Here is a 20,178-nt window from a genome sequence, read left to right as displayed (position 1 = left end):
AAAATGTTTTTAAACTATCTTGAAATACGTCACTGAACTATTTTTTAAAATTAGTTAATAACTTTATAGTTTTTTCACAATTGTGCTGAAAACAAAACTCTAACATTTTGTATTGATTTTTATTTTTATCAAATTAACAAAATATATGCAAATAAAAACGAAATTTTATTTTTTGATCATTGATTTATTACACTAATCCAACAAAACGTTTAATAAATATAAAATCTTTTTTATAAATGTAATTTAAAAAAAATGTGTTTAGAATTTACCTCAAGTTTTACTACTTTAAGGTTTTATGATTGGCCATTGTAAAAATGTATTGTTTTAAAACTTAAAAAGACTAAAATAACTTCATATTCTACAATTCGCAAACATTTTTAGTGCAAGTTCAATTGAAACTTAATGGAAACCTATACCCATGATGTGCAGTATACTTTATAACAACTTAGTTTTTATGAAAATCGATATGTAAATAATCTACAATTACTTTTGTTTACCTTAATCTAGACAAGCTCAAATTTAACAAAAGGGTTGATCAATTTGAGCTTGTCTCACGGCAAACGAAAGTCCGGACTTGTTCTGTAGACTTTCGCCGATTTTGTTGCTTAATCTAGACAGGAAGTAGTTTAAAAATATTTAAAAAATTATTGAGTTAAGTTATATAAAGTCAAAAATATAAAAAAAAAGCAAAGTTGTACTATTGCATACATGTTTATTAAGCAACTAGATTTACGCTTTTATGCACTGCAAATATATAAAAAATAAATACGTACACTAAGATAAGTAGCAAAAATTTCAAAGTTTATCTGGCTGAAAGAGACTAACAAAATATTTTTATGTACATTAAATTTTTAATAAAATAATATAAGCCGTAATGTAATTTTATAACTATATTTTAGAGCGATTGAAACTAAGCACTATAAGTAAATCAATATAAAACTGTTAAAAGGCTTTTTGACCTTTGAATCTTAAAAGTTATAAACACATTTTCTTAAATTTAAAATATAAACAAAAACTTTCAAGACACACTACCAGCTCAATCTTTAGTGATTTCTTCAAGCACCCTCTGGGTAGCCTGTAACGCATGTTCAAGATTGTCGGACATGATCAACTGTTTGGCACGGACAGTCCATTCAGGTCCCATTGCATGGCTTATTCTGTCCACTGCCTGTAACAAGACGCTCTCAACCGACCTGTAAATTTATGAATAACTAAAAAAGAGTTTTATTATTTTCTTGAAACAAGTTAACTAACTATGATTTTGTATTTAATTATTAGTTTTTTTTTTTATATTTGTAAGTTATTTATTTTAAAAAATGTCTTAACTTACCCTTTTATGCTATATAGATACTTTTTTAGTTCTTGAACAATAATATACTTTCAATCTGAGAGTTTTGAAAGTTTTCAAAAAAATAAACTATAATCATAAATTATCTAGAAATATTGAGACAATTAAAAGAATGCTGAAATTCTCCTTTTTTACAAAAAAAAATTCTCTTAGTCGACCTTAATTTCTAAAATATATAGATGAAGGTAGATGATATAATTATGCATCATAATGTTTAGTCAAAGCGATTTGTATATCTTTAACAAAAATTACTTCAAAACATTATACTAACCCATTAATTTTATATGATTAAAAAGTTGCATGTATTGTTTTATTAACTACCGAAAACACGTACCTGTATGGCCTGCCAAATTCTCTGACAAGATCCTGGTTACCTTCCAAGTTAAACGCTTGGACTATTTGGCTGACCAGTATGGTTATAGAGGTCCACTGCGGTTCATGATACGCTTGATTCATATTAGTTTTATATGCTGTTTATAATATAATAATTATCTATTAATTCAAAAATAATTTTATTTTGTTTTTCTCAGTAAAAGCCAAGGTGTTTAGTAAATCACTTTGAAAAAGTTATGAGCTTGAGTGGATCTAATTATGTTTAAAGCACTAAGCATTTTTTTAAAGTTGAACCTGATAAAATTTCGTTATTGCCTTTACCAGGGCGATGTCATATCATTAATGATATAGGCTGTATGCTGCGACTTGAACTAATTTTAATATAAATTATACTTCTTTGTAGTTCTCTATTAAAGTTTTATTGCGTTTCACTCCTGGTACAAAGCATTAGCTTTAGTACAAGACTAATTATCAGTAAAATATAATGTAGAAGAATAAAAAAATTGTGAATATTGTGAATTTAATTTTTCTAACAAATAATTAAAGACTTTATTCTTTATGTTACTAAAACATCATTCAAATCAAAAATTAAATCCTCATTGGTCAGTAATTTGGTTTTTAAGTAAAGTGGTCTCTCAATACCTAATCTTAAACAATAACATAAATAAAACACTCTTTTTTTTGTATATTTCATTTTATTTTTAAAGATCCATTGTTCATACTTGTTTATAGTTCATATAGTTTTTAATGCAAATATTATGTAAAATTTTGATAAAATAAATTAAAATTTATACAATTTTCAAAAATACTTACTAAAAATATGTTAATCTAATTTTCAGACAATATAAAATTTAACAGAAATTTCTTTTTTGTTTCCTAGAAAAATACTTGAAACTAGTCTATAGAATAAAATATAAAACTAAGTTAGATATTTTCACAAGATTGCAAAATCTCAGAAGAAAAACCTAAATACATGACTATACGTTAGCAAATTCATACAACTTAAAATCAGTTGAAATTAACAGAAACTTGAAAGCAGTTACGAAAATTTTCTTTTAAATGATAATTAGATTAAGCAGTTAAGGAACTGATTAAGATTTAAAGATAAAACTAAAAAAGAATCTTAAAAACAAAGATACATATAAATAGTTGTTGTACAAAAATCTAAAGAATTTTCTGTTTAATTGTGTCGTACTAAATACATTTCTGAACACTACTTTACTGGTCTATAACAATAAAATGTTGTAAACTATAAATATCATTACTTTGTTAGCTTTTTACCACGAAAACAAACAACACCACGAAAGACTATTCTACAGATAAATAAAATCATGCATAGTTTTAATTGCATTCAAAATTTGAATATAAATTATGACGCATATTGTACTGCCTTTTTTTATGAAACTTTTTTACTAGTTTCTTTTTTTAAGTGTTTTGTTTGTTTTGTATATGATGCAATATTTTTCATGTAAACATGAAAAGCCCTCGAGCATAAAAAATTTTTAATTTTTGTTACTAAACTGTTATTTGATATTTTGAAAATTCATAAACTCTAATTGAACTTTAAAAGCTTTCACCAGCGTGAATAAGTTGTTTGATCTTGAATAATACTTTCTTATAACACCAACACACATTTGGCTTATATGGATGATCTATTGTACATTACTATTTACTTTTTGTAAAATATGTTAGAATTTTTATGTTTTAACTTTTAAACTTTATTTGACATTTATTTTATAAAATAACAACCATATTATAGATAAGTGATGATGAAAACTTAGCAACTAAATTGCTTCATTATAATAAAAATGAGATTTTAAGTACATAACTTTAATAAAAGCGATAAACCTTGAAGGATTATAGCAATGTAGCACCTAAACTTAGTTTTATATATACTATTTGCTGTTTTTTTTTTTTTTAAACCATAGTACTATTAAACTGCACTATACGACAACCAAGAATATTCAGGAGAGTTTAAGAAAATTATCATCTATGAATAGCTTTTTATCATAGTTCACCAGGTGGAGAAATAAATGAGCAACCCTTGTCTGATTCTAAACATATTTATTTTAGTACTGTGGCATGTAAGACTTTTTTTGTAGAATCAGCAAAGTTTATGAAGTAAATTTATAAAAGTTTTAGTTAGTTTACTCAGATATCTTATAACTTTTGCTGCTCTACGTTTCACATACGGAAATTTTAGTAAGAAAACTTTTATACAATCCATTATTTTAGTTAGTGAAGAAAGAAAAACATTTTGCTTGTTAACCGGTCCCATTAACTAGTTTGATACATATAAACTTACTATAAATAGTATGCGATCAAGTTAAGACTAGCTGAAAAAGGTTGAATTTATTTTTTATTTGAACAAAACTCTTTAAAGAAATAACTCACTTTTATTTTAACTTTTATTTAAAACTTTACGTGAAAAAAGTAAGTTACTTTAAATTGTGTTTGCACGTATACGTTTTTATTACTTTTATGTACGAATTTTTATACTAAAAAACAGCCTAACTGAAACGCAAAAACGTAAATACTTTAAATACTTGAATTAGAAACTAATTTAGGTTTATAAACTTTCTTACATGAAAATTGCGCTTAAAGTTAAAAAGACAATAAAATAGAACATAAATTTAAAACAAATGCTATCAATGCGATAAAAAGATTTCAATCGTAGATCTTTTAGTAAAAGATTCGAGAAGTTAAACTATTTGAGCAATTAAAACAACTAGAATGAATCTGTTTTCTGTATAAAAACTTGATTAGATTTAAGCTCTGTTAGCTACTTTTGTTACCATATAAGCTTGTAGTAATTTGCTATGGTTGCAGATATAGGTAGCGATGCATACAATTTATTCATATACAATTTACTCAATAGTACAATTGACTTGAAAGTGAAAGTTAAAAATCTTTTTATAAAATATTTAAAGGCTAGCTAAAATATTAAAACTTTTAACATACAGTACTTAATGTTTTAGTTAATATATTTTTTCAGTTATGTTTAATATAACTAGGGCTTTAATCTAGTTTGATATATAAGTTTAATTTTCTTAAACATTAAATTATTAAATATATTCTAAATTTATTATTTAAGACTCGGATCTTGTTTTTAGGTTAGTCAACAATATTTTTTTGAGTAACTTATGCACGAAAAATTTTTCATCTCTAAGGTAGCCCAAAAATAATATGAAGCAGTTTACTTTTTTAAATAAACACTTACTGAAACTTAACTTTTATAATGATATTTATATAAGTTTGTTTTCTAAAAACCTTTTATGATGTTTAAAGAGACTATTGTCTACAACCATAAAAAAAACAAGTAAAGAAAAATTCGACATTTTGTAAAATTTTTGAAGCTCTTAAAAGCTGACCTTTAAAATTTAGTTATTTGTACACTTGCTTAGTATAAAAAAACTTTTATAAAACTGGTTATATCTCAGGGTTGCCACACACTCAAGTTTCTCAAAACACTAAGGATATCTCGAAGTTTTAGAAAATGTCAGTATGAATCAGTGGTAAACTATCAAAATCTATCTGCTTTCTTAATAAACCCGATCAAAATTCACCTTCGTTCAAAGTCAACCCGATTTTTTTTCTTTGTTTATTAATATTATTAATAAATATTTCCTTTATAATTTTTTTTTTTTTTTTCACTATCTCTGCTACTCTTAACCCTTACCCTCGATCGGTAAGTGGTTTTGGATTTAAATGAACGGATTTTGAAATTTTCCGATTCAGTATAGCTCAGGATAATTCAATATTTAAAAGTATTTTTTTAAACCAAGGTTGACTCAGGATAAATTTGTTTCATATAAAAAACTAAGGATACTTTTAAAAATTTCAGGACAGTTTTTTTATATATTTTGAAAGATGCCCAGTTGAACTGTTGCAATTTTTGTTATTTTATAACACATTTTGGTTAAAAACTTAATTTTTAGTTTAAGAAAAAAAAAATTTTTAAGGTTTTGTAAAACTTAATAACAATTTAGGACATTTTTTATTTACCTTAGTACATTTTTTGTCTTAAAGAGTGGTAACCTTGGTATTTTCAAGTTAAATTTATTTTAAACTAGTTATTAAAAGTTTGTTGTAGTTTATCAAAAATAATATAAAAACTTATCCTGGTTATCATTTAAATTTTTAATAAAACAAATATGGAAAGTAGTATCAGTGATATTGTATAGAGGGTTGTAGTGTTAGTTAACTAAAAAAATAGATATTGTTAAAGATAAAAAACATCAAGCTAAAAATAACAGAATTACACAAGATGTTTCTATTTGCTTAAATTCAAATGGCATGAAACTTGTTCTACCATTTTAAGTGATGTATTATTATTTACAACTTTTTTCAACAAATGTTTACAGACTTATATTATAACAAAGTTTGATAAAACTACATACTAAAGTAAAAAAAAACCTTTTCAAGTTAGTTTTTTATAACTCCCTCTAATAAACAATTTGAACGTTTTTACTTTAAGCTTTTATTTTTGATTTTAAAATGTTTTCAGATGTCTGTTCTGTTTATTTTTTGATATTATACTTTAACTTATATAGGGTTTTGACAAGTTTTAGTTTTGTAAGTTTACAATTAGTGAACTATTATATAAATTTTGTTTTACTTATTTATGATGTGCATTGAAAACTAATCCTAAATAAATTCAAGTTTTCTTATTTTGCTAATTGTTTTTAAAAGTTTGATTACAATTTAAATTATATTAAAAAGAAAATTGAAATTATAAAGTATCTAAATCATTGTTTAAGTTTTTTTAAACTTATTTTTTTCTTAGTAATTAAAGAACTATTGTTAGACTGATTTTGCTAAAGTTATGATTTGTGTCGTTTCAATGCAAAGTATGACTAACTCTGCCTTTTACTTTTTATTTGTAATTTGAATTGTTTTTACTTTTAAAAAATATTACGTGTTTTAAATAAATATTTTTATCTATAGTTTGGTTTACAAATTTACCTGACTAAACTTTTTTTTCTTATTTATCTTAAAATTACCCATTAAATATATTAAGTAATAAACCGAACTAAAACGTCATAGAGAAATCTAAAACTCTAAATCTTGTTGTATAAAATTATACATCGTTAAGCGTGATTCTGCTAAATTTTATTACTACAGAATTCTATTTAGATTCTAGTTTAAGTTAGCCATAAAAAACTTACTTTAACTCCTTATGATGAATTCGTATATGATAACTACGTCCAAAAGGATGTGTGTACTATGTTTAGCACAATTATAAGGTCCTAAATGAGTTCTAAAGTTTGTTACTAAGTTAGTATTTAATGAAAATTTTTTTTTCACAAATATCACATTCATGTTCATTTAACTGGTAGTGTTTTAACATATGACGTTTAAAATTACTTTTTTGAGAAACTATCTTTTCACAAGCTTCAAATAATTTTTTTTGTTTTTAGCATAAACTGACATATGTTTCTTTACATTTTAGAGTAAAACTTTTTCTTTTCACCCTTTTAGATTGAAACTTTTATCACATGATTCACATTTTAAGTTTTTTTAACAGTGTGGGTTTGTAAAAGGTGTTTCAAATGAAACTTCTGAGCGAAATTTTTATTACAAACATTACATAGAAAGTCTTTTGTACCCCAATGTACCAGGGGCGTAGCGTAGGGAGGGACACTGGCGCATGCGTGTCACTTAAAAAAAAGAATTTATAGTCTCTATTCTTTAATTTTTTAATTTTACTGCTCAACTTGTTCTTGGTTTAAATATTTTAATGTAGTATTCGAAAAGTTAAGCGAATTTTCGAACACGAAATATACCTTTCCGGGTTCCGGTACGTAGAGATAAGTGTGTACCGATTTTGATGCAAAACTCCATTAAGAAACATTTTTCAAATATATAAACTGCACAAGTATTTAGACTTAAAAAGCGCACAGTTATTGTAGTGCACCGCAGTAGTATAACAAATATGACTGATTATTTTCGAAGAAAAAATACTAAAATTTTGTAAACAAACCATTAAACTTAACCAATATTATCGTGATAATGATTCAAGAATAAATAAGTTTTAATAAAGATAGTAATAAATAGCTACCAAAAAAGTAAAAATAAACCAATAAAATTCTGATAATATTAGTACTATAATTTAAAAAAGTAAATAATAAAAAGCAAATGATATTTTTATATAAAAAGTAATAATAATAAATTAAATAATATAAATAATGAATAAACAGTTCATCCTCTGATTACAGTCTTAACCTTACTATACATTTTTTTTTTCAGTAAACTTGAATTTTTAGTAAAAGTAGTTTCTTATTTAAATAATAAGCCAGTCAAAGACTGTTATGCTATCAACCAATTCATCAATTTTTGTAAAACTTATTTTTAAGTCTGTTCAGTTATATCATAACTTAATTTAAGCACCTAATAGAAACAGCACCTATTCGAATGATTTTAACATAAAACACAAGTTTGGTTTATTTTATATTTAATTAACTTTGAATAAAATTAAATTAAATTCAGATAATGATAAAAGTTGTGTTCAAAATGTAATTTAGTCTGGGACTTCTTATGCACACACTTTTAGGCTTCAAAATAATTTACGGGACTTGAAAAAATATTTTACAGTTAATTTCATATAAGCCCGGTAGATTGTACTTAAACACTTAATTTTTTAAAATCTTTGTGCAATCTGTAATCAATTCTGTTTAAGTATGAATTGTTTTAAAACTAATGAAACCTTTAGGTTAGTGGTAAACAACATTTGTAGTCAGCAAGTCATATTTACTGTAAACATCTTTATCGTGTTGACTTGTTAAAAAAATTATTTGCGAGCTGCAAAATTTAAAAAAACTTACATATAAGAAAATCACAAAACTCGAGCAAAATTTTAATAAAATGATTTTTATAAAATGATATATTGATCTAGGAAGTACTATTATGAACTGAAAACCAAATTGAAAACTCATTTCAAGAAATTTAGTAACAAAAAACTAAATTTTATTTGTTTTGCACAAGTATTTTAAAGTTACTTAGCAGGCCGAAATTTGATTGGTTCTGAACTGTACATACCCATCTAAAATCTTAACTGAACCTGACATTATAATCGTCTCTCATATAACGAATTTTGGACATTTAGAAATTAAGTCCATATAACTTATATAATCCGCAAAAAACTCTTAAACTATTTTATAATTAGGTATATTATATGGTTTGGTTTTAAGAAAACAAATAAAGAGATCTCAACTACTGGAATATAAATAATTAATTTATTCTTTCAAGAATTTATTTTACAAACTAAGTTTCGGTCAAAGACCTCGTCAGTGCTTAAATAAATCTGAAAAGATATGTAACAGTCATGGAAAAAAGCATTTAAACAATTAATATTAAAAAAAAAAATCGTAAAGTTTTTACTTAAAAAACTAAACAAATTATATTTTAATGTTAAGATTGAGTTTAAGTTAAATTCTTAATTTTAGATAAGTTTCAAAATCAATATAAAAACGATAGTAATGATAAAAGTTTTCTTTTTTCTTATAGTCAATTTTCAAAGTAAACATTTCTTAAGCAAAAATGTAGTTAATAAATAGAGCTTAAAGTTGAAATGCATTTTAACGTAACTTATTTTTATTGTGACGTAGCCATTAACAATTTAAACAATCTTGTGCTTGTACTAGCTATGAAAATTTGAAATCCCGCCCGAATGCTTTGTATAAAAACTTATAGTTAAAACAAATTTTCACATAAAAACAAAACACGCTAAATTTTAATATTAAGATTGAACTTGTGGTTAAGTTTTATTTATGTTTCAAAATTAAAGAACAGCATAAATAAAAATAAAAAATAAACATCTGTATGTAGGTTTCCATTTTTTTCTAGTTGATTTTGCAAAGTAAACATTGCTTAAATAAAATGTAGTTCATAGTATTAAGTGAGCTTTGGCTAAGATGCATTTTAACCAAACTAATTTTTATTATGGCTTAACTATTGAAAATTTAAGTAAATTTGTACTTATAATAGTTACGAAAAATTGAAATTTTGCTTGAATGGTTTTTATAAAAAATCTTTTCGATTCAAGAAAATAATAGCTTAACAAAAATTTATTAAAAGCATGCATATTCTAAAATTACTACACCAGAAATTAAAAATACTACAAAAAAATGAACAGTTTATTTTACACATAATGACTTAAATATTAAAACATCATTGCTGATCTAGTTTGAGAAAGTTTGACTGACTGGTTGATTATCTCACATGAAAAGTGGTTTAACCAATAGCTTCTGTTGATGCACTAAAATTATTAACTTTAATGCTAAGAGATATTATAAGCAAGATAGTTAATCTTAAACTTTTTAAACTATATGTTTCATAGTACAATACCATGAAATAGTATTTGACTTGGAATAACCTTTAAAAAACTAAACCTTAATTCTAACAATATTTTTTTTAATTCAAAAATAAAAAAATTTAAGGTTTTTTATTAATTCTGTGAACAGATAATCAATTTAAAGTCTTTTAATTAGGTTAAAATTTTGTTAAGTAACTGTAGCAGTCTTTTTGGTAGCTTATTTAATTCTGTTCAAAATCGTATTTAATTCTGCTACCAGCCAGACAAGTTAAAAACTAGGGTTGAATTATTAAAATAAACAACGCATTTTAATTGTCAAAATATTTTGAACAGAGATAAAACAAAAAAGTTGTACCAACAGTTTAAATTCCTTAATATATAGATTTTTTAAGAATAACAAATAAAAGTTATAAATAAAACTGAATTTAAGAATCTTTTAAGCGAAAAATTTGAAGTTATAATAAATAGACACCTCAATCTATACTCTTTTAATGCCAAACAAAATCTTTTTTTTGAAATAAATATGTTAATGGTTATCAAGATTTTTATATTTTTACAGATTAAACAAGTAATAACAAAAATCTGTCAAATACATATCTTCCAAACAAATATTTTAATAACTATGCTACAAAAACTTTTAGTGTAATGTTAGAAAACAAATATAATCTACAAAAAAAAAACCAAGTCAAAACAAAACTATTAACAGATTTCAAACATAAATCACTTTAAAAATACAGTAGACTTCTGCTTGGCACTTTGTAACAAAATCAAAAAGACGAACTCAAAAAATCATTAGCATTTTATTAAGGCAAACTTCGATATGTTGTAGTGCAATAACGTTATGAATAAATTAATGCTTTTCCAAGTTTATATTGCCTAAAATGACAAATTCCAGGTTTTTCCTGGTAAAGTGGCAACCCTGTATAGTTTTATTTTATAGTCTAACTAAGTTACTTTTTAAAAAACAATTGAAAATAGCATGAGGTGATAGTTAATTATATATAACATAGATTTTTACAAACCATTTATGATCCCAAATAGCATATATGTCAGGTTATGAAATAGTGAGAGGGATTCCGATTGTCTATGACCTATTTGTTGTTAATAGAGAAAAGTATGAATAAAAATATGTAAATTACTTTAAAATAGGAGTCATGAGCACTTTCTTTTTCTATATTTTACGTAAACAAGATTAATTTTATTTGTTATAGTTTTACCTCACAGTCAAATATTTTTAAACAAGCTAAAATTAGTGAATTAGCAAGATAGAAAGTAAAAATTTTATGATTGCTCAAAATTTCAAAATCATACCCACCCCCCCCCCCCCCCCCCCTTTGCTCCCTTATTAGTTACCGCCCCCTGATTTACTAAAATCGCACCTATCGCTGACTTTAGAACGTTGCTCTAAACTAGGGGTGGGCAACGTACGGCCCGCGGGCCGGATCCGGCCCGCTGAGTGAAAATGACCGGCCCCCAAACCTTTTTTAATTTTAAATGGGATCCGGCCCGCAAGTGGGTGATCCGGCCCGCTAAGCATTTTCAAAACTTATATAAAATCCGGCCAGCCAATTTAATTATTACAAAACTTGTACAAAACCTTTTTTGAACTACTTTATTAAACAAAACTGTAAGTATTGACCCTAAAAACGTTTGTTAAAATGGCTTATTACTTTGTGGTTATAAAACACTATTTTGTTATAGTATCTTGTTCTGTTTCAAGTCAGTTGAAGTAATCCTTTCTCAAATTATCAAAAAGCAATTGTTTGCTGAATTAACTTTGATTATCTTACCTACCATAATGTTTTCATAAAAAATAGACGTGTCAAAAATTGCTGTCTTTTCCAAATAAGTATTGAGTTGTTTTTTAAATCTTTAAAAAAGTAAAAAATAAATATCCTTTTAAACATCGACAACCTTTTTAAGTCAAACAAATTCAAATTTTTGTCAAATGTTTTAATTTTAGACTACCATTTGCACTTTTTCTGCTATTGTTTTTTCATTAAGGACTTTTTGATTAATTATATGGTTAAGTTTAGTGATGACCAATTGATGACAATAGTTTCACTTGATAATAAGTTTGGTCGTCGTTTTGCAGACTTTTAACAATTAAGTGAAGAATTCGACATTATTTCATCACCGTCGACGTTTGACACCGAAAATGTACATAGTAATACTGTTAGAACTGTTGAACTTCAATGTGGCAGTACACAAAAAGAAAAGTTCAAAACTGAAAAATTGACAGATTTTATGACTTACTTAACAAGTAAAAGTTTGTAAATTTGAAAAAGATTACAATGAAGTTATTTGTTTTGTTTGAGTCTACATATTTTTGCAAACAAACATTCTTAACCTTGTATATAAAAAAAAGTTAGCTGCGTTCAAATCTTACTGATACAAATTTGCAGTCATTACTGAGAATATCTACTTCAAATAAACTAACAGATTTCAAACAACTTGTTAAAAACTTTTATGATCTAAAAATTTCTCATTGATTTCTTTTTAGTGTAATTATTCTTGCTAAATCCTTTAAACTTAACATTTTAAGTATAATGTGACAGTTTTATGTTTTAGTTTTTCGTTTAGTAATATTTTCACTAGTGAAATCGATCTTAATCTAAAAGTCTACTAAACTTAAATGTTGTTATGCTAAAAATATATATTAATTTCCTTTTTGTTTCAATATTTCGTTATTTCATGTTAGTAGTCTTATTAAAGTATTTTAGGTGCACTGTTTGATTAATATTTTTAAAGTACAGAATTTAGTTAAATTTCGTGTGTTAGTTATAACTATTTGATATTTTGAAAGTAAAAGTGTTGAAATTTCAAGCCAAAGTAATTTGTTATCTAGGCTTAACTGTTTTTTAAACAAGTTAATAAGAAAATTTGAAATCAAACATATAATTTTTGCTGCTTTTATAAGATTCTTAAATAGATTTTATGTATTATTTATAGAGCCAAAGTTTGTCAACTTCTAAAGATGACCATGGAGCTAGTTGTGTTGTTCGATACTTCATACATTTAAAAACAAACATTTCCGACCATAAACATTAACAAGGATAAGCTATCTTCAAACCTAATTGGTATTTCAGTGCACTTGCAGATTTTCCAAAACTATCATGCAACTAGATTTAAACAACTCTAATACATGATCAACCTTAAGTGTTTCATCGAGATCTTTTAAATATGTTATTTGCTTTTTATGGTAAAACTGTTTATTATATCAGAATTACTTTTTGTTTTGTTTCTTTTATACATGCAAAAAAATGTAATGAATCTTCTTTAGCTTAATTAAATTAAATAACAGTAGTTTAATATTGTATTGTTTGTTAATTTTTGAAAAAATATTATCACTATAAACTCCAGATAAGGATTTCCAAAATTATTTAATTTCGAATAGTTTGCAATTTTTTATGTTTTAACTTGAAATGTTAGGCTCAAGTAACTTTTAGTAACCAAATTATAATTCTTTTAGGACTAACTAGTATTATTTCGGTCCAGAGTTATAATATATATATATATATAGAATTATGAATACTTAACTAAATTTAACATAAAATTTCGGACATGAGAACCTTGGTAATTAATGTATTGATTCAAAATTCTGAAATACCCGATCAATAAGCATCTTACCGTATCCAAATCTTTTTGAAATTAGCTTCCATTTGGATCCAGATCTTTGTCAAAAATAAGTATTTAGCCGGATCCGGATAATATGTTTAAAATGGGATCCGGATCTAAAAAAGGATCCAGCTAAATCCAAAATATCACTAACTTAAAATGATCCGGCCCGCTGAGGACTATATTTTTCTGGATCCGGCCCGTCAACTATTTACGTTGCCCACCCCTACTCTAAACAGATGCTTGATTTTTTTAGTTGCAATAAGTTTAAGATTTAATTTTTATATGTCTACGTATTATTTTTTTAAAATATAAAAAATTGAACAGTAAAACACTGATTTTTATTTTGACTTTGAAATGAAGTTTTTAAATCTTAATAACATTTAAAGAAGAATAATTAAACTTTTCTACAAAATAAAAAACTTAATTAGTTTACGGAAGTGACTTTATCTTCAAAATTTTGGAATTTTTATTTCATATTTGCTGTGTTTAAATTAGTCATTTTCTGTCTATTTATGGAATATAGTCAAAAAATATGAAAATACAATATTTTCTTTAATGTTCGAAAATGTAGTTTAAAAGCTTTAATTAATTTATTTTACAAGATATTTTCAATAGGCCATCAAATTCAAATATTTTAGTTTTAGACATTTCTTCACTGACTTTTCATTTAAAACAATGAAAGCTACAAAAATGTGGCCTAAAAAATGTCAAATAATTAAAAATTTTCTAAATTTATTATCGAAATAAAAGAGTTTTAGCACTTGTGCTTAGTGTTTACTAATTTGATGTTTATTGTGAACGTGACTTTTACATTACTGTAAGTTATTTGTAACAGTTATACTGTGTAAGCATTAAACATAAGTAAATATTAGAAGTATGTTTATTTCATTGTTTAAACTAAAATATGTAATTTATTATAAATATTGATAATTAAAAAAAAGTTAAATGAAATTTAAGTAATACAAGGTTAAATTTACTATTATTATTTGGATAGACATTGTATCTAAAACTGTAAAATAAAACATATTTATTTCAGTTTCTAGTTTAAATACTAAAAATTATTTTTTTTATGTGTCAACCACTAAGTTTCAATCTTGCATTTCAATCAGGTTGTTTTAGACTGCCAACATGTCCTGTATGCCATCAGGTAACATAAAAGTAATAATTTTCACAGAAAATATTTTGCTTGTCAGTTGTAAACACTTTCACATAATTTTTTTTGTAATAGATCAAATTTTCAGGATATGTTCCTTGCACCATTTAGAAAATGCTGTAGTAACAATTTTTTGCAACTCAAAAATTAAAATTTAATGTACAAAAAAAATTTTTAGCCTAGCTAATACTTGTTTGAGGATTTTCAATTAAAAATTTCGAAACTTTACCTTTTTTTTGAAAAAGGAAAAAATAAATCTAATTCCTTTTACATATTTTTGTAACACTTGTTTTAAATAATTATAGAATACCCTTCCTTACCCGTACAACCTATGTTTTTTTTAACTTATGGTGCTACTGGTTAGCTTATTAAAATAAAAAAAAACATTATTTTATTAAACTAGTTTTATAATGTAAGTTTTTTAGTTTAAAACTGAAGTATTTATACATTTTTAATAGAACTAAATTTGTTAACCATGAATATTAGAGTAATTAACAGCAAAACATTAATTTTTTTTTTTAATTTTTTGAAGCTTGAATGATTAAAGATTTTGTTTGTTTTTAAAAAAAAATTTATTTGTATCACAGGATAATTCAGGCTGTATTGTTTTTATAACTTTGTTTTATTTATGAAAAAAAAATGTTAAAGCACAAGCATTCTGTTATATCATATTGATTACATGTAAGAATTTCACAACTGGAGGTAATTTTTATGTAAAACAACTTTAATTGTTTTTATATAGCTAGACTTATTAAAGTCAAATTATGTTAATAAAAATTTGTAAATCATAAACTAGTTTACTTTTTTGACTATTTAAAAATCTCTAAACAAATACTATCAGATCCAGAACCTATATCACTATTAATCTGAATAATATTCTGAAATTTAAAATAAGTTTGGTTTGCATTGTCAAAATTTTAATTTAATAATTAAAATTAAATAATCTAAAAGTTTATAACCGCTAAAACTAGATTGCTTATTTTTTTAACCAACTCATTTAAAAATAAGTGCATTTGTGGCAATACGTTTATTGCATATTAGTAATAATACAGTATGAGTATATATTTTAAGATAAAAATTGCAAGAGCAACAACATTTTAAAATGATTTTTTAAATTAAAAAATCAAACATAAAAAATAATATGACTCATTACGTTCGTCCACTTCGGGTTTAATTTTTGGTCTTAATTTCCAAATAAAGTAACAAAAATGGTTTCATGTCTTATTTTATATTGGAGCCGCTATCATTTCTCGTAAGTTGCTTGAAGACCTCGCGTTAAGTTTTTATTTATTTCAAAAAGCAGCTTTTACGGTTGGTGCCAGAAGAAAATAAAAAGTTAAATATATAAAGTTTTTTGATGTTAATTTATTTATACCGTTTGCTGACTTAGAAAACGAATAGCGAAAGTTAAACTAAAAAACAATAGTTATGTACTCTTACTTACTTAAAAGTTAACTATGATTTTTAATATCTTATTTAATTTGTGTTAATTTGAACAAGACTGAAGCATATAATTAAAAAAAATAAAGTCATTATATTAACTACAACAGTATGCAAAAAAGATGTTGGTTATTTTAAAACACATCTTTATTAGCAGAAGAAATTATTTATCGTAAAATAAGAGTTAAAAATAAAGTGGAAGAAACTAGGAATAAAAAAGAGACAACGTTGAAACATTAAAAGTTTATTTCATAAGGTAGAAGTTTACTAGGCATTATTTAAAAAAATCTTTTAGGCACATCTTATTATCTATGAGTTTTAAAAACTAGTGTAGAACAAAATTGTAAAAAAAACTGTTATTAATGGTTTTTCATAATTCTGTTGTTGCTATCATTTCATTTGCTTCGTTTTATATTTTTGATAACATCTCTTACGTCACCGCTGTAACATCTGTTAATTAAAAAAACTTGCATTAAAAAAATATGTTTTGATAAATTTTAGAAATATTGTTTCTTTAGTAGTTAAAAATTCTTTTAGTTTGTTATAAACACTGATTGTTTTTTCTCTAGTTTAAGCGCAACTTGTAATGTAAGCAAACGCTAAAAAAATAGTAGTTTTATTATTTTGATTATGATTTATTAATCTAGTTTTTTAAATACTTAATAAATAACAACAACTTACCTAAAATTACTAAGTGTGAACAGAACATCATAAAGACAATTATCACTTTGATCTTCGTACCAAGATTTTATTGGAATTGCATTTTCTGCCAAAAATAGTATTTAAATATCTTGAAATTTTATTTTTAATGGTTTTATATTTGTTCTGTTGATAAAGCAAACTTTCTATAAACGATTATTTAGGTAGAAAATTAACGAAAATATATCTTTCAAAAGAATAAAAACAAATATTTTAACTTTTAGTAGTTTAATTAGAAAGTTGTAGCCTTTTTTTACCTGGGAAATGTTTGTAGGCTTTTGGAGAATTATCTAGTATTACAACGTTTGAAAGATCTTTGTCTACAAGTGTCAAGTCTTTAGTAAAAGTACCATTCTCATTTTTGCAGTTCTTGAAAAACACAAATTAATTATAATAACTTTATTGTTAGATAAATATAAAAAAATCAAAGAAAAAAATTTTAGATACATGTCAAAGCATGTTAGTTAAAATACTTAAACAAACTTAATCTAAACTTTAAGTGCTCTAGCCATGATTTTTATGATTTAAAATATTTTTTAATAAGTGCGTCTGTTCAAAATGAACATTTTAGTTAAAACAAAGTATAATTGCTGACGATATGTTCACTACTTACACATACCTGTCTAGAAAATATTCTTTTGATAATTGTGTGATTTTTATCAAGTTTATCACAAACTTCAAGAGCATACTTTTTCGTTCCTTCTGTATACACAACAACATCAAACCATTCGTTTACCTGAGTAAGAGGTGTTGTAATTAAAATTAACAGTTTTGATAATTACTACATATTAAAAACAAATACTATAGATAACAGTTTTGAAAAATAAAGATTTAAAAGAATTTCTATGTATTTTTAGTCTAGAGAACGCACTTCGAAATAAAAGTTAAGCTGTAAATTTGCATTTAGTATTAAAACCAAAACTTTAGTATTTTTTATAGTTGTAAGATAAAATTCATTTCTTAAAAGTTTATATTCAAAAGATTTTTCAAAATTTTAATGACTACAAAAAAAAAAACGTTTTAGCTAACTTTTCTTAGAAAATAATCGAGATGAGGTCTTTTGTAAACTTTAAATTCTGTTACTTGTTCATTCTCTTGTATCTGTAAAATTGATTAATATATTACTTTAAGTTAACTAAAACTATTTTTAGTACATACTTTGTTTAACTTATTTATTGAAGGTAAAGAAATAATTAACAAATAAATAAAAGTTAAACAAGTTTAAACTTAAATAATTTTAATTAAATGAAAAACTAACGTTAAAAATAAAATTAGGAGCATAATTAGTTTTATATGGATATCTGAATTTCGGTGCTTTTTCATATCTTGTGTGAATAAGAGTTTCATCCAAGTCTAAAATAAGTGTCTTTTTCTTTATTTGTCTTATTCGGATCTTGTCTGTTTTTTTAAATATACGTTTATATCAGTTTTAGGTTAATTATGGTGGTAATTTTACATTAAAATATAAAATAATTTTACAACTAGTTTCTAAACAGAATTGAATTCTTGTAATTTGTAATAATAAAAAAACCTTTTTCTTTATTAAATTCAAAATTAACATTATACAAGTATTATTAATTCTTTAACTATTTTTTCTAAATCTCTCTACTATCTAGTTAATATCAGAAAAATAGTAAATCACTTTTTGGAAAACTCCGTTTTAAAGGTTTTTGTGATGGTGTTAAAATAGTAAATAAAAAATATATTGCTTTGTTAAACATGTATTGTACAAAATTAGTCATAAATTTAATAAACGATTAATAGAGGGAAAAAAGTAATTAGTAGCTACACATTAATAAAAAATTAGTTAAATCTACTTACAATTAATTAACATACCAATAAAAAAAAAAATGTTACGTATTGAGAATATAAAAAATTGAAACAATGAAAAATATTTTGATAACATAAAATACATTTTAAAATTAAGTTACAAATATTCAAAAAACATTTTACGTAAAATATTTTTAGCTTACTTATTTTTTATATCGTTTGTTTACTAAATTAACTCTTTACGATATGTTTAATAACATTGTTTTTTATAAATAAAATTTTACATACGTTATAAATTAGAGGTGTGCAATTTAAATATTTTATTTACAACCCGGTTTCGGTTTTATATTTTATTTTACTTGAAGAAGTCGCAATTTTTCTTGTCGTCGAAATTGGGTTGTAATAAAATATAGAATTTGCACACCTCTTTTTAAATAAAATCTTTACACTCCAGTAAACTGAGCATAGCTTTTGTTAAGACAAATAACCATTTATAAGTTATTAAAAATAAAACAAAAAACCGCAGCGAAGTTAGCTAATTAACTAATAAGCGAGCAAACCTTTAGTTTTACGTTGGATGTTAAAATGAACATCTTTGGATGAATAGTTATGTTGGGTTGATCTTCTATTCTCTTTAAAAGAATTATAATGACAGTTAATTGGTTTAAAACAAGTTGTTGGCTTTGGCTGATAGTTTGCTGGAAAATAGGATGGATATGGACGACTGTTTTGTTGATATCTGTCGCAAACTGAATCATTCCTCGTATTCTGAGTTGAATGCGTATTGTATTGAGACATATTTTGTGGAGAAAGAACATGTTGTTGAACCCTTCTCTCAGGCTGGGCCATATTATGTTTTGAAATTTTGCGTTGTAAAACAACACTCTGATTGAAAATCTTTTGTGTAAAGTGATTCTGACAAACAGGTTTATCCGTATTAGCTCTGGCTTTTCTGATTGGAACATGGTTTAATTGAGCGTTTTGAACCGTTGTGCATGTTGCACATTGTGAGGAACATCTTTATATCTTTTGTTGACAGCATTAGCCCTTAAATTGATCATTGGAACGTTCGGTGGAACATCACTTTGAAAAGGTTTTTGAATTAGATCCATCATGTCGGTTGCTTGCTTGCGTGTAGCAGTCATGGACGACCTTTGTATTATTTTGTATTAAAATAAATTTTAATAAAACTAGTTTATTAACACGTATTAATAAAACTAAATGTCACAACAAAAGTTTCAGAGTATGAACAGGTTTTTTATAAGTAAAAATAAAACACAAACCTTAGTTCTTCGTTTTTTTGAGAGTTAGACTTGTTTCTATTCTTTCCTCCCCTAAAACCTCTTCTGGTTTTACGTATGCGTTTCAAGATTGTTTCTCTGTCAACTTTTGAAGCAAGAACGGGTGAATACATTGCGTTTTTGTTACTAACTCCAGTCATTTTATGTTAGCTAGCTATGTTTTATTATATTATGTATATTAATAGTCTGTAATGAAGAA

The 20,178-nt window shown here is 24.8% G+C and overlaps 1 protein-coding gene across 1 annotated transcript; it reads right to left on the bottom strand.

The window, feature by feature from the left end:
• Positions 1–16,604: 16,604 nt before the first annotated feature.
• On the bottom strand, positions 16,605–19,527 carry LOC145838694 (CTD nuclear envelope phosphatase 1-like). Its single transcript, XM_082946322.1, has 7 exons — positions 19,429–19,527; positions 19,239–19,310; positions 17,938–18,009; positions 17,528–17,644; positions 17,166–17,277; positions 16,891–16,975; positions 16,605–16,659 (listed from the first exon to the last, which is right to left on the bottom strand). Exons 1-7 carry the CDS (start codon positions 19,525–19,527, stop codon positions 16,605–16,607), a joined length of 612 nt encoding a protein of 203 aa, XP_082802448.1.
• Between the last annotated feature and the right edge of the window lie 651 nt (positions 19,528–20,178).

This window comes from Thalia democratica, chromosome 6 (assembly GCF_965202585.1).
Source record: "Thalia democratica chromosome 6, ktThaDemo2.hap1.1, whole genome shotgun sequence".
In the NCBI taxonomy this organism is placed as follows: Eukaryota; Metazoa; Chordata; class Thaliacea; order Salpida; family Salpidae; genus Thalia; species Thalia democratica.
Note: the sequence above shows the minus strand (reverse complement) of the source record. Positions and strands in the feature narration are given on the sequence as shown.

What these genes read in the sequence shown, in the direction of transcription:
- LOC145838694 (XM_082946322.1), bottom strand. Translation starts at nt 19,527, where the DNA reads ATGGCCCAGCCTGAGAGAAGGGTTCAACAACATGTTCTTTCTCCACAA. An exon ending in AGAATACGAGGAATGATTCA is followed by an intron (nt 19,311 to 19,428) that starts GTTTGCGACAGA and finishes ATTCTTTTAAAG; the next exon opens with AGAATAGAAGATCAACCCAA. An exon ending in CATCCAACGTAAAACTAAAG is followed by an intron (nt 18,010 to 19,238) that starts GTTTGCTCGCTT and finishes TCAATTTTACAG; the next exon opens with ATACAAGAGAATGAACAAGT.